The 13215-nt window shown below is 46.4% G+C and overlaps 5 protein-coding genes across 5 annotated transcripts; 3 read left to right on the top strand and 2 right to left on the bottom strand.

Annotated features, from left to right (window-relative positions):
• The first annotated feature begins 1650 nt into the window (after positions 1-1650).
• LY89DRAFT_681185 (MFS general substrate transporter) lies at positions 1651-3779 on the top strand. The gene is made up of 5 exons (XM_018214224.1): positions 1651-2090; positions 2143-2266; positions 2312-2428; positions 2480-2548; positions 2593-3779. Exons 1-5 carry the CDS (start codon positions 1770-1772, stop codon positions 3636-3638), a joined length of 1677 nt encoding a protein of 558 aa, XP_018076138.1. The 5' UTR covers positions 1651-1769; the 3' UTR covers positions 3639-3779.
• An 837-nt stretch (positions 3780-4616) lies between these two features.
• Positions 4617-7634, top strand: LY89DRAFT_681186 (uncharacterized protein). Its single transcript, XM_018214225.1, has 2 exons — positions 4617-5133; positions 5190-7634. The coding sequence occupies exons 1-2, from the start codon at positions 4927-4929 to the stop codon at positions 7284-7286; spliced, it is 2304 nt and encodes a 767-aa protein (XP_018076139.1). The 5' UTR covers positions 4617-4926; the 3' UTR covers positions 7287-7634.
• A 192-nt stretch (positions 7635-7826) lies between these two features.
• On the top strand, positions 7827-9766 carry LY89DRAFT_608282 (uncharacterized protein). Its single transcript, XM_018210492.1, has 2 exons — positions 7827-7933; positions 8072-9766. Exons 1-2 carry the CDS (start codon positions 7869-7871, stop codon positions 9636-9638), a joined length of 1632 nt encoding a protein of 543 aa, XP_018076140.1. The 5' UTR covers positions 7827-7868; the 3' UTR covers positions 9639-9766.
• A 95-nt stretch (positions 9767-9861) lies between these two features.
• LY89DRAFT_637739 (uncharacterized protein) lies at positions 9862-11160 on the bottom strand (the record flags this gene model as incomplete). Its single annotated transcript, XM_018211544.1, has 2 exons — positions 10426-11160; positions 9862-10367 (listed from the first exon to the last, which is right to left on the bottom strand). Exons 1-2 carry the CDS (start codon positions 10913-10915, stop codon positions 9862-9864), a joined length of 996 nt encoding a protein of 331 aa, XP_018076141.1. The 5' UTR covers positions 10916-11160.
• Positions 11161-12443: 1283 nt separating this feature from the next.
• LY89DRAFT_664954 (uncharacterized protein) lies at positions 12444-13108 on the bottom strand (the record flags this gene model as incomplete). The annotated part of the gene is made up of 3 exons (XM_018212814.1): positions 12444-12623; positions 12677-12747; positions 13036-13108. 3 exons carry the CDS (start codon positions 13106-13108, stop codon positions 12444-12446), a joined length of 324 nt encoding a protein of 107 aa, XP_018076142.1.
• Between the last annotated feature and the right edge of the window lie 107 nt (positions 13109-13215).

Genomic DNA, 13215 nt, shown 5'->3' on the forward strand with positions numbered 1-13215 from the left:
TTTGGAGAGAATGAATCAGCTTGAAGCTGACCGTAGTACGCTTCTGAAATGCCACCCGGTACGAAGCGGGAAAGTAAATCTTGTTGAGTACGAGGATCCAAAATGTATCAGTACGGCGGCTCGATCTTATGCATGTGATTTGAAATTGCTCGTTCAAACACATTCCAATTCGTAGAATAGCACTGAGCCACGTGATGCTGCTCTGGCGATCCTGTTTTAGACATGCAGGAATTGCGAAGGATATTTGACGATTACATGAGTACAAAGGCGACTTATTCACTAGGCGTCGAGAAGCTTGAAAGACTGAGTTAATTAGGTAGTCGAGGTCCCTTTCATTTCTAGATACTCACGTGAATGTTCCTCGCCAACATCTTCACGTGGTCGTACTTGTCTTTCCTTTTCCTCGTATTGACACCTGTGCCAAGCTTCATCAAGCTTCGTCGACTTTCGCCGTCCAGGTTCTTTCGAAACTTTCAATTCACAAGGACACTTCGATTGCACCCAGTCACAGCATCATCTAGAACTACAACTGCCATATCCGCCTCTTTTCCCATTTCACTGATCATTTCCTCTTCAGTTGCCTGTGTGCTCTTCCGAGGACTATCTGAGCCTGCGTCTGTTACTGCACCTTGGTCGTCAAAGTCCGGTAATAGTATTACTTGGCAGGTTCGGTCTTCATATAACCGCTTGGCAGATGTCGCCGGTGACATTCTATCCTACAATCTGATGTCTCGATAAGATTTCGGTATCTGTTTCAAGCGCTATCTCAATACCGGACGCACTAGAACTAAGCCTCAAACCACCCGGAGTGATGAATGTCTGGGCACTCCTGGACACTTCGCGGGTCTATGCGCCGTTCCACCATTAAAAGATAGTTAGAGTGTCACTAGGAAACGCGAGCATGTACATTCGCTTCTTGGCAGCTTCACGTTCTTATTCTTATCACCATCAACGTCTATTTTCCCGATGGAGCCCGGGCTCTGATGAGTTCTCTTCCTCCTCATGCAGCCAATCCTATATCGAGTAGCTTGAACAACAAGGTCACTCTGCCAGCGGGATCTGCGACGACGCTCTCCCGAGCGGTTAAAATTCTCCTGCCAAGCGAAAAGAACTCCTTCTCGCATCTCTGCTTTGAACAAGAGGCAAGGATCCTCATTCTCTCAACATCTTCAGTTTACTGGTCCACTACATGTCATTAAGTTCATCCTATTGGGGCACTTATGCTTGAAAGATCCAGATGCGGTCAGGACATTGCTGGGCAAGGCCCAAATTGTCCATAGAGTATTCTTGGAGGTGAACTGGGTTTTCAGACACCTCGATAGTCAATCGTGCGGGTCCTACTTTCCTGTCTTCTTGTTGGAATGTCATCCTCCTTCTACATGACCAACGTGGACTACTCTTCTCAAGTGTCTTGTGTCTCCACATCGCTGATCTTCGCTGTTGATAGACGCAGAAAGATGTTTCGGCGTCGCAAGTACCCATTATCTTCCGTCCTATTTCGAGTACCTATTCTATTGTTATAACGTACCCATTACTCTCGGTCATTGACGAAAGCTTCGAACACAGCAGGATCTGTGAACTCATTCTAATCACTTTCTACTCTACCGATCTCGGAACCACTGGCGATCATGTCTTCTTCTCGGTCCCCTCCTTCTCAGAATGAGGATACCCTCTCGACGTTGACGAACAACCCTCGAGTTCATTGGAATCAACCAACTCGTGACGTGTCTCGTACACAAGCAGCGAGAAGGTTCACGAGTCCTGGAAAGATGACTGGAAACTACAACAGGCACAGCATGCAGGTCTTTGCTGACTTCCAACATTTTGAAAGTCCCCGGAACAGCCGATCAAGTCCGCAGAGATATAATGACGAGGATGAACTGTATGATGGGGAGCCAAGAACGCCCACGGAAAAAATATCGTCTTCAGCATCCAGTACCTATACTTTGGACAAAAGTCTACCAGATCCCCCGTATCATATCTTTACACTTGGCAAGAAAAAGCAGCTGGTCTACATTGTATCCTTGGCTGGTCTATTCTCGCCGTTGTCATCCAATATCTACTTTCCGGCTCTAGGACAAATATCGAGAGTAGGCATCGCCCACTTTCACATTACTTATGTACCGTCCTAATTCACCACAGGATCTCAATGTCAGCTTAGCAACAGTCAGTTTAACAGTGACAGTATACATGATCGTTCAAGGTCTTGCACCATCATTTTGGGGGCCTCTGTCTGATACCAAAGGACGACGTATTACTTTCATTGGTGAGAAGCTTTGATTTGGCCCATGGAGCTCACTAACCCCGACAGGCACATTTGCCGTATACCTCGTCGCATGTTTTGGTCTTGCTTTCTCCAATGATTTTGCCTCATTGATGATCTTCCGTGGCATTCAAGCTGCTGGTAGTGCTGCCACGATCTCTGTTGGTAGGCTCACCTTAACAACGCGAGGTCATTGCTTTGCTAACTTTTCGCTAGGTGCTGGTGTCATTGGAGACATCACTACTGCTCAAGAACGAGGTGGACTCATTGGTGTTTTTGGAGGCAGTAAGTTGCTCTAGAACTATACATGATGTCTGCTAACGTTTCAGTTCGCATGATGGGTCAATCAATCGGTCCCGTCTTTGGCGGCATCATCTCACAGTATCTCGGATTCCACGCCATTTTCTGGTTCCTGTTTGGTCTAGGCGGTCTGACGCTTCTCCTCATCCTCCTCATCCTTCCCGAAACTCAACGAGCGATTGCTGGAAATGGCACAATACGATTAGAAGGCGTCCACCGTCCTCTGATATACTCATTTTCTCCCTCTTCAGATGAGCTTTTGGAGAGGGATCGTACACCAAAGAAGAAGTTTACAATCAAAAGTATCACTGATCCTCTGAAGCTGCTCAAGGAGAAGGATGTCATCTTGACTCTCCTCTTCGGCTCTATCGTGTACACTGTCTGGAGCATGGTTACATCCAGCACAACCGCTTTATTCCAAGCTACATTCAAGCTCAATGATTTGCAAGTTGGCCTCGCCTTCCTTCCCAATGGTGCGGGCACGGTATCAGGTTCTATCATTATGGGCAAAATCATGGATAGAGATTACCGAAAGATGGAAAGAGTATACAAAGCCGAAAAAGGGATTCCCGAATCTACCAAACTGAACAAGAAGGACCTGCTCGACTTCCCGCTCGAGAAGGCTCGGTTGCCACAAATGTGGTGGATCATCCTCCTCTTCATCGTCTCCACGGCCTTATATGGTTTCTCTCTCGAGCTCAACCAGATCGCTATCCCGCTTATTCTGCAATATATCATCGCCTTCACAGCTACGGCGACGTTCACTGTCAATAGCGCATATATCGTTGATCTGTACCCGGGCATGTCCGCATCTGTTACTGCGGTCAACAATCTGGTGCGCTGCTCTGTGGGTGCCTTTGGTGTTGCGATCGTGCAGGTTGTGATTGATGCTATCGGAGCTGGACCCTCGTTTGCGATGTTCGCGGGCATTACGCTGGTTATGAGTCCGATGTTGGTGCTGTCGTGGTTCTTTGGGCAGAAGTGGAGGGATGAGAGGAGGGAGAAGGTTATGAGGAGGGAGGAGGCGAAGAAGGTAAATGATATGGAGAAGGAGGTAGTTGATGAGAAGAAGTAGAGTCTAGAGTCATATTAGCTTGACGAGAAATTGGAAGTAGTTTTGTGAGATGCAAGGCTAGATCGTTAAGTTAGAGAACGGGAAATAGGACATTTGATGGTGGATTGTGGGATTTTATGGCATCGTACTTGGATTGGTGGTGGATCTTTGTTTTGATGTCGAATATTGACGCTTCGGCTTCAAGGTCATATATATATGCAAGTCTTTGACAATAGATATTTACACCCTTGAAAGGAATGACGTGTGTTGAGTGAAGGTGAATGGCATTAGAGCACTCGCGATAAATCCCCACAGATAGCTTATAATTAAAAATAAGCATATTTTGGCTACATGTCTCCATGGTTCATACGTTTAGCGAGTTAACCTGCTGTGGGAAATCCTACCTAACAATACAATTGAGTCTTTGTTACATAGAATATCTAGCACAACGTAGATGTCTTTCGTGCATCGACCGATCTCAGGGGGGGCGTATGAATATGTGCTTAGAAATTGACGGTTCGTTCTATGGGGGGCTTACATTGGCACGGAAGAGCTCATCACTCTTCTGACTATATCGAGAGCTTGAATGGCACATCAACCTCGTCCGCCTGACTTCTGGTCTTTTTTGCTTTACTTATCTTTTGGCTTTCTCTGTTTATTTTTGATATTTAGGTAGGCGAGAGGTTCGCTTATGTTGGATAGATAGATGGATGGCTGGCACAGAAAGCGGTCTTAAGGAGTGACGGATTCATCTGAGCATCTAAGATACAATGGGAGGAGCTCCTAAGATATGCTCTAAGGAATGAGAGACTGGAGACAGTGACAACTTATACTTTGGTTAATGTGAACGATTAGATTAGAGCCTAAAGGAGTAATAATGAAGCTATAAAGATGTGGTTCATGATGTGGCGCTTATCGCGTCAACGAAGCGAGCAGCGGGGTCGAGTGACCCAGGAGCAAGAATACGCGCCTAGTGCCAAGTTCCAAGCTATGTCCAGGCACTGACTCTTCTTATGCAACACTTCTTTGCGGATAAACCAACTTTTTGTATCAAAGGGCGCAAGACATGATATTTATATTCCAGCCTCAGAACCAACAATCTCCTCCCCGAATCTTCCGAGAATCCGCCGTATTGTCGTCGAAGCACACCATTTTCCGAAGCAAACTTGTTGAGCTGCAGGTTGGAGAGGCCTAGAAGCCGAGTTCTCCCTAGCATTTTAGGACGTCAGAGCAACTTCCGATCGCCCTGTCCCTCAGATAAATTATTTCGTCGTGCCACCCTCCCTTCTCTCCTGCGACATATCTGAACATGGCGAAGGACGAGATCCACGAGCATGTGCCTCATATCACCAAGCACAAAGAACAAAATCCCATGACAAATTGGGTTTACGATGTATTCCTGTGGACTTTTTCTATACTGGTGGATCTTTTCTTCCGAGAAGTACACCCTCGCGGATCATGGAAGGTTCCTAGAAGAGGTCCCTTGATCTTTGTGGCTGCACCTCATGCCAACCAGGTAGGTAACATCCTTATGCCCACCATCTGTATTCCACTAAAATATGCTAATTCCAGTTCGTCGATCCCCTCATCTTAATGCGAACACTCCGTACCGAATGCCACCGACGAGCTGCTTTCCTCATTGCCGCGAAATCGATGAACAGATGGTTGATAGGATGGTTCGCACGGAAAGTGGGTGCTGTGCCTGTTGGAAGAGCTCTTGACATGGTGAAGCCAGGATCTGGTACCGTTTATCTGCCAGACCCAATTTCTGATCCTCTTCTCGTCCGTGGAATAGGCACCAAGTTCGATTCGTCCGAAGTACAAATCGGAGGACTGCTTGTGTTACCCAGCGTCAACGGAACCGCTGCGAACTCTGAGATTGCAGAAGTCATTAGTGCCGAAGAGCTGAGGCTGAAGAAACCATTCAAAGGCGCAGCTGCCATGAGACAATTGACTGGAAGAAATGATGTCGACGACAACGGCAGACTTATGGACCAAAATGTCAAAAGAACACAAGATGGATTTGAAGGTTCCAAATACAAGCTCGCTCCAAAGGTCGATCAAACACAAGTGTATGACGCTGTATTTGATCGTCTCAGCGCTGGAGGAGCAGTTGGTATCTTTCCTGAAGGTGGTAGTCACGATCGAACAGAGCTATTACCTCTGAAGGCCGGCGTAGCTATCATGGCTCTCGGTGCACTGGCAGCGAATCCAGATAGCGGATTGAAGATTGTGCCTTGCGGAATGAACTATTTCCACGCCCATAAGTTTCGCTCCCGAGCTGTCGTGGAATTTGGAAACCCAGTTGAGGTGCCAAAAGAGCTTGTTGAGCTTTACAAGGGTGGGGAACGAAGAGAGGCTGTGAGCCAATTACTTGACACTGTCTACCAAGCCCTTGTTGCCGTCACGGTCACCAGTCCTGATTACGATACTCTCATGCTCATTCAAGCTGCTCGAAGACTTTACAACCCTACAGGCAAGAAGCTACCTCTGCCTATGGTTGTTGAATTGAACCGAAGGCTTGTCAAAGGATACACACATTACAAAGATGATCCTAGAATTGTGTCGCTAAAGAAATCGGTAACGGATTACAACAAAGAACTGCGGTACATGAACATTCGGGACCACCAAGTCGAGTACGCGAAGTTTTCCATCCCGAAAGTCATCTTTCTTCTCTTCTATCGTCTGGGGAAGATATCCCTTCTTTCAGTTGGTGTGATTCCTGGCCTCGTTCTCTTCGCGCCGGTCTTCGTCGCCTCAAAAATCATCAGCATCAAGAAATCCCGCGAAGCACTCGCTGCGTCTACTGTCAAGCTCCAAGGTCGTGATGTTATGGCCACTTGGAAGCTGCTTGTGGCTCTTGCATTCGCGCCTATTCTCTACAACTTCTACACCATCCTGCTCACCTACTGGACATATCGCAACCGAGTTCAAGGCTATGTACCCGATTGGGTGCCTCTCTGGGCTGTGGTGATCTTTGGCTATATTTTCTTCCCTGCAATCACGTTCGCAGCGCTTCGCTTCGGTGAAGTCGGTATGGATATTGTCAAGTCGTTACGACCCCTCGTCTTGTCTTTAAATCCTCAGTCAAGCAACACCATTCATAAACTTCGGGAACGGAGAAAGCTTCTGAGTGCTGAAGTGACCGACGTTATCAACACCTTAGGCCCAGAAATGTTTCCGGACTTCGATGCTGCGAGAATCGTGGCCGATCCTTTCCGTGGCGACGATTCAGGCAGCCCTATCTCACCCACAACCAGAGGCTTCCATCGCAGAGACAGCAGCCATTCTGGAATCTCCGATGTAGAGACTCCGCCGCGATTTCAAAGAAGTGTCACAGATGCGTCTATTGGCGGAGGCTCCAGTATGCATGGTGGCCTCCCTCGGAACGAGTCATTTAAGAATCTGGGAAACATCGCCTTGTTTGCAACGCGACCATCTTCTAGAAGTCGAAGTCGCAGCAGTAGTAGCGGTGGTGCTGTTGGCTCCTCGGGCTTTCCATTGAAGAGCTTTAGCACTCTAGACTCTAAGGATGGTTTTGAAGAGGTTAGCATGAAGATAAGAGGGGCAATGAGAGAGAGGGGCCAAATGAGAAGGAGGAAGAGTGAAGAAGCAAGGGAAGAAGAGGATGATGAAGATAGTGAGGATGAGGAGCGCAAAGACGTCTAGATATAAAGATTCGCAAGGAGAGCACACTGATTTCAGCGCCGGCGTTTGGGACAATACCAATACCATTTGTTTCTTCCTGTCGCTATGCTCTATCAATGGCTCCCGCTGTTCCTGAGAGTATGTTGTGATTACAGTGTACCTCCTAATCTTATGTTCATTTCTTGTCCTTCGGGATTTCTTACCGTAGCTTGAAGAGAAGAGATATTATGCCGCTTCAAATGCATAATTTCTCTCTGATTCAAAGTATCCTGTTGCTGAAGGACTTCAAACAAATTCTGTCTGTGCACACATTCTCATTTTCAAATAGCACGTTTCTATATATGCGGTTAAGTAATGAATGGTTTGGCGGAAGCATTGTATAATTCTGTGAAGCCTGCCTCAAATTCTCGATAAGAGCTCCTACATGAGGGGTTGCGTTGGTTGGTTCCTCGTATTACGGACCCCTGACTCGGAAAGAGCCGACTCGCTAATGCACCCCAGGTGAAATCTTAATAGAAGGCCCGATCCTGTGGAATCGCGATTACTTCTTCATCTCCATCGCAAGCAGGCTGCATCCCTCTTCGATATTCGCAATTCGAGAGTATGGGACTACCGCCATGGGAGACCAGCGACAGCCAGCTGTTTGCTTTAATAACAGGTGCAAATAGGTATGATTATTCCTTATTACAGCAGTGTAAAGCTCGAGAACTAGCATCCTCTGAATCTGCAATTGCAACCATTTGTGCATGAATGCAGATGACTCGAGCGTCCATATTGCTTCAAACACTTCGCTAACCCATTGCCAGTGGTCTAGGCTATTCAATTGCTGCTCGCATGATCGACGAGTTTATCACAACTCCAGGTACTTCTCCCAAGAAGCATCTAATTCTCATCCTCTGCACACGTTCACCCATGAAAACACGCTTCACGATCTCAAGACTCCGCGCACATCTTAGGAAACAAGCCGATTACTCTCCATATGCCGCCAAGCAACGAGCGAAGATGGAGGAACAAGGCGCCGAGTACAAATGGGAAGACACAGTGCAGCGTGTACACCTTGTAGGTGTCGAAGCCGACCTCTGTAACCTCAAAAGCGTGTATGCATTGGCAGACAAGCTAGTCAATGGTACCGTTGGAAGTCCAGACGCCACGACGATGGATGGCCTCAAGCTACCTCACGGGTCACCAGGAACACAAAGCTACTCGAAAGACATCCAGCAAGATACATGGGCTTTGAGTCAGAAGCCGGGGTCAATCGGTGCTCAAAGAGCGTGGGGCTGGGGCCTGAGTGGACTACGCATACCGAGACTTGATGCTGTCATATTGACTGCTGGAATTGGTGGTTGGAAGGAAGGCTGGAGAGGGCTTGATTGGCCACTTGCTATCAAGACTGTGCTCTTCGACACCATTGAAGCAGTAACTTGGCCAACATACAAGCTTGCGGATATCGGAGCTGTGGTAAAATCGCAGCTGTCTTCGAACTCCGAGTCCTCAGTAAGTGAGGATACTCAGCCTTTACTCGACAATCAACAGAAGGTTGTGGAGCCTCCTCTGAGCTCAGTGTTTTGTTCTAATGTTTTCGGCCATTATATACTTGCCCATGAGCTTATGCCACTTCTTTCTCGGCCAGCTTCATCTGCATCAACCTCAGGAGGCAAGATTGTTTGGGTGTCCAGTGTCGAGTCATTAGAAGAACAATTTTCCTTGGACGACATACAAGGTCTGAAGAGCACGCATCCTTATGAGAGTTCGAAACGCCTCATAGACTACATCTCTTTGACTTCCGAATTGCCATCTGTTCAGCGAATTTCGGCTCCATACTTTGACCCCTCAAATACTACAACAGCATCCAAGGAGAATCAGGCAATCCCAAAAATATCATTGGTCCGGCCTAAGATGTATCTAACGCATCCTGGAATCTTTGCATCTGATATCATGCCCCTTCCCGGTTTCCTTGTTTTTATCTACAAACTAGTCTTCTACTTTGTAAGGTGGATAGGAAGTCCTTGGCATCCTATTGATCCTTATAAGGCTGCTGTGGCACCTGCTTGGATTGCCCTCACCGATCCCGATGCTTTGGATGACATGGATGGGCATGGTCTAGCAAAACACAAATGGGGATCTGCCACAGACACTGGTGGAGAAGAGAGGGTGATGAAGACAGAAGTGCCGGGCTGGGGATGGAATGGTGAGATAGGAGAGATCGATGCAGAGAAGCGGAAAGGGAGAAAGAGGAGCACAGCAGACGCAACCAAAGAATCTAGGGAAGATTTCGAGATCACGGGAGCCAAGTGCTGGTCTGAAATGGAGAAGTTGAGAGTGGAATGGGAGAGCATTCTAGGAGTCAAAGGAAGCAACGGCCAAGGTAGATAATCACATTGTGTTTCCTGTACGACCGAGTAAGTAATGTAAACATCACCCACAGCTTTTTAATCTTCAGTTTCTGCACATGCATTTATTCTTTCGTGTGTACTGGCATTCGATTTTATGCACATTTCCTGCCAATTGGCCATGTACTTTCCCAATCCAAATCCACAAGTTTCAAAATCTCAACCCCATACGCCGGCGATGCAAATCTGACCCCATCAGCTCACTACTACTTCGCCCTCTTCATTGCCTTCTGGTGATTCTTCATGTCGGTTTTTCTGCCCATGTATGAGAAATACCAGGTAGGCTGACTATGTTGGATCCGGCAACCTGCATCCCACTCGTGCATACGATCATGATCCCAGTAGTCGGAGTCAATATCGCCCGTCTTCGTCATTGTCATACAGTCTAGGCAAAGACCATGGAAATCATTGAGGATCTTGCGACGGAGCTCGGTTACTTTAGTAGAAGACAGCCTCGATCGACAACTAGAACAAGCACCATCGGGAATCGTGCACTGGAAGTTAATCATACCAGGACTATCCAGAATATCCTGCACGGACTTCTTGTGATGGTCGTGGATGGGCCAGATGCCGGTCTTGCTCAAACCGATGTGGTAAGCAAAGAGTGCGTTCGCCTTGCAGTCACATTTTGCCTCGAGGAAGGCAGCGACAGGGTCGAAGAGACCTCGAAGTAACTTTCCTCTCATACTGCCTCGAGCACCATTGAGTCCTCCTGAAACTCAGTTAGCGCTCTGGATAATTTAAGGATCTAGCACTCCTACAATACATACCAATTGCGTTGCCATCAAGATGAAGATGACGATAATCAGTAGGGTTGTACTCCGTCGTGTGTTCAGCCGAGTTGTAAGCCAGCGTCTTCGTCATGGAAGCAAAGCCTTTGGCGTGGTCGAAAGTGTAGCATGGGAAAAGCAACATCTTCAAATCGTCATGATCCAGCTTGACCTTCAGAGCGTTCTCCAGCCACTTCGCAAACCAGCCTTTCAGCTTCAAGACCTCGATTTGGCGATAGCTACAGAACTGAATGATCTCCCAAACGTCAGGAAATGAGACGCTCGCACCGTACAGCTCCTCCTTCATGGTACCGTGAAGAGCTCTGAGTACAACCTCGACGCTTGGGATGTTGTCGACTTCCATGTCGATCGTGCTGGCGTAGGTTTCCTTCCAGTGACCATCGCTGCTCATCATGGCCTTAAAGACTTGAGAGTTGTCAATGAGGACTTGACGGTTGACTTTCATAGACGCAACGACAGTACCCCGCATCTTCTTGCCATCTGCGCCGATGAACTTCTCGTTTTCGTCTTCTTTTCTAAGGATTTGGTAGAGACTAAGGATCAGATCTCCATTCTCGTCAATCACAATGTTGACTAGGCCCTAAAGGATCGCAAGTATTAGCTAAAGTCTTCTTGATTAGAAGGCCTTGAGGAGTACTTGCTTTCGTAGATGCCATGTCGCGTTGTTGTGTGTTGCGGTGTCGTTGGACAAGTTGGTTGGAAAGTGAAGAAGAGGGTGGAGAGGTGGAAAGATGGAGAAGTTCGCGAGGTTGCGAATATGGCTTAAGCCTGGTATGGCAGAAGGCTGTGGAATTCCAGGAAGCTAGCGCTAAAGGAATTGCAAAACAAATTCACCTTGTAGACATCGGAGACAATAACTAAGCAGCCACCAAAGCAAGGTTAAACAGAGTTCATAACAATAGTTTTAGAAGTGATAAGCTAGTGATTTAGGGACAGACAATGAGGAGAAGCGACTAGTATCGGACAGAAGTAGTGACTTCAATACTAGAAACATGATTAGATGAGGATAGGCAATAAGAGCAAGCACTAATATCAAGCAGTTCAAAATGTATAAGTCTTCTCAATTTCACGATCATTTTGACGAAGTGATCACATGTCTAGTAGTATCCACATCTCATCCGTAGCTAGACACTACATTTGTAGTATTAGATACATGAAAGGCACAACGGCTTTGAAAATGACTTCAAATACTCGATTTCATAGAACTTGCAGAGATGAAGTCCTTCGACAGCGTTGGACATGATATAGATAATGGTGTCCCTTCCAGAGCGAGTACGAATAGGACACCAAAAGTTTTGTCGGAACACTTGAAATTTTTTGGATAAGCTGTAGAGATTTAGCTATCGAATTGATATTCTTATGAAGCGCATAGAACAACTCTTTGATCGTGTGTCTACGAAAATTTCTCAGAAGTAGAAAGTATAACTGGTCCATCCCATTGATCAACCCGCTCATTGCATTAATTTGCTGAGGGAACATGTATTCAAAAGATCTTTCACTCGAGGAAAGCGGGTGCATAAGCCGTAACAAGACTCAGGTATTCATCTATTCATATCTTTCAACAATAGAAGCTCAATTACTCTCGCATCAAATAGGCTCTTAAATTAAAGTTCAGACTTCTGTCATTTTCAGAAAAATAAGAGTTATTCAACAAATAATCAACGCTTCTTGCTTGGGAGTATTTCTTTACTATAAAATAGTATTGTCATTCAGTCCTTTTAATCAAGTGTCATTGATATTGCATTGTAATAGATAATCTGAAACAATTAGTAGAATTCATGATAGAGTCGTCGAGTGATTGGACAAGCCACATCCCTCAAGTCTTATTTGCCAATTAGTACTTAGCCCAAGTATATTGTCCCACAAACTCTGTAAGATTAGTATTCCAACTTTTATGACTATTCAGAAGTCAAAGGACTCGAATAATGCGGATCGAATTCTTCATTCAATAGAATACTAATCTTGGGTCATTGTATTGTCCTCCATCCACTCAAAGATCATGCATCAACGTGCATATGATCAATAGTAGCCGCTAACTCTCCTCGCGCTTCTGACTCTCCTGCATCGTTCATCGCCTCGTCTTCATCCCCACCGCCCAAAATAGCCTTCAATGCCAGCTTCGCAGCAGCATCTTTCTTAGCCCAGTATGCCTCAACTTCTTTGTTAGGATGCAGCCGCTAAGTGAAACATTAGTCTCCAAGCATCAAATCAGTCAGTTCATCGAGCTTACGTTTCTGATCTCCTGGCGCAAGGCAGCTTGAAGTCGACCCCTCAAATTGTCGTTGTCCCAGAAACTCTGACCTACAATTTCCTTTTCCCACTCAAATGCTTTGAATGCGTACCATACCCAGGAAGCTTCCATCACTTCTCAAATCCTGAAAGGAAATCCTAGAATTTTGGCCGTATTATCGACTGTCTTGGCGAACGAGAGGAACGTAGATGTCCGACCGCCCAGTTTGGAGAGACTCTGAAGTTTTGGGATAACTATGTCGTCGAATTCGACAGGTGCCATGCTATCGTAGTCGGTGCCGCTCTATGGGTCGCCAAAAATGGCTGTAAAGTCTTCATCTGAATATTTGCCAAGCTGACCATCGACAGTAGTGGCATCAGAGGCGGAGATTTCAGCGTTTGCCTGACTTGAAGATAGCGCGAAGTCTGACATTATTGATGAGGGTATAGCTTTTGTGGTATGAAACTTTCGATTTGAGGTTGGGGCCGATGTTGAGAATAGGTGGAGATATTTTTGGAGGGTTGAAGAAGGAAAGAAGT

Source organism: Mollisia scopiformis, assembly GCF_001500285.1.
Source record: "Mollisia scopiformis unplaced genomic scaffold LY89scaffold_4, whole genome shotgun sequence".
NCBI lineage: Eukaryota > Fungi > Ascomycota > Leotiomycetes > Helotiales > Mollisiaceae > Mollisia > Mollisia scopiformis.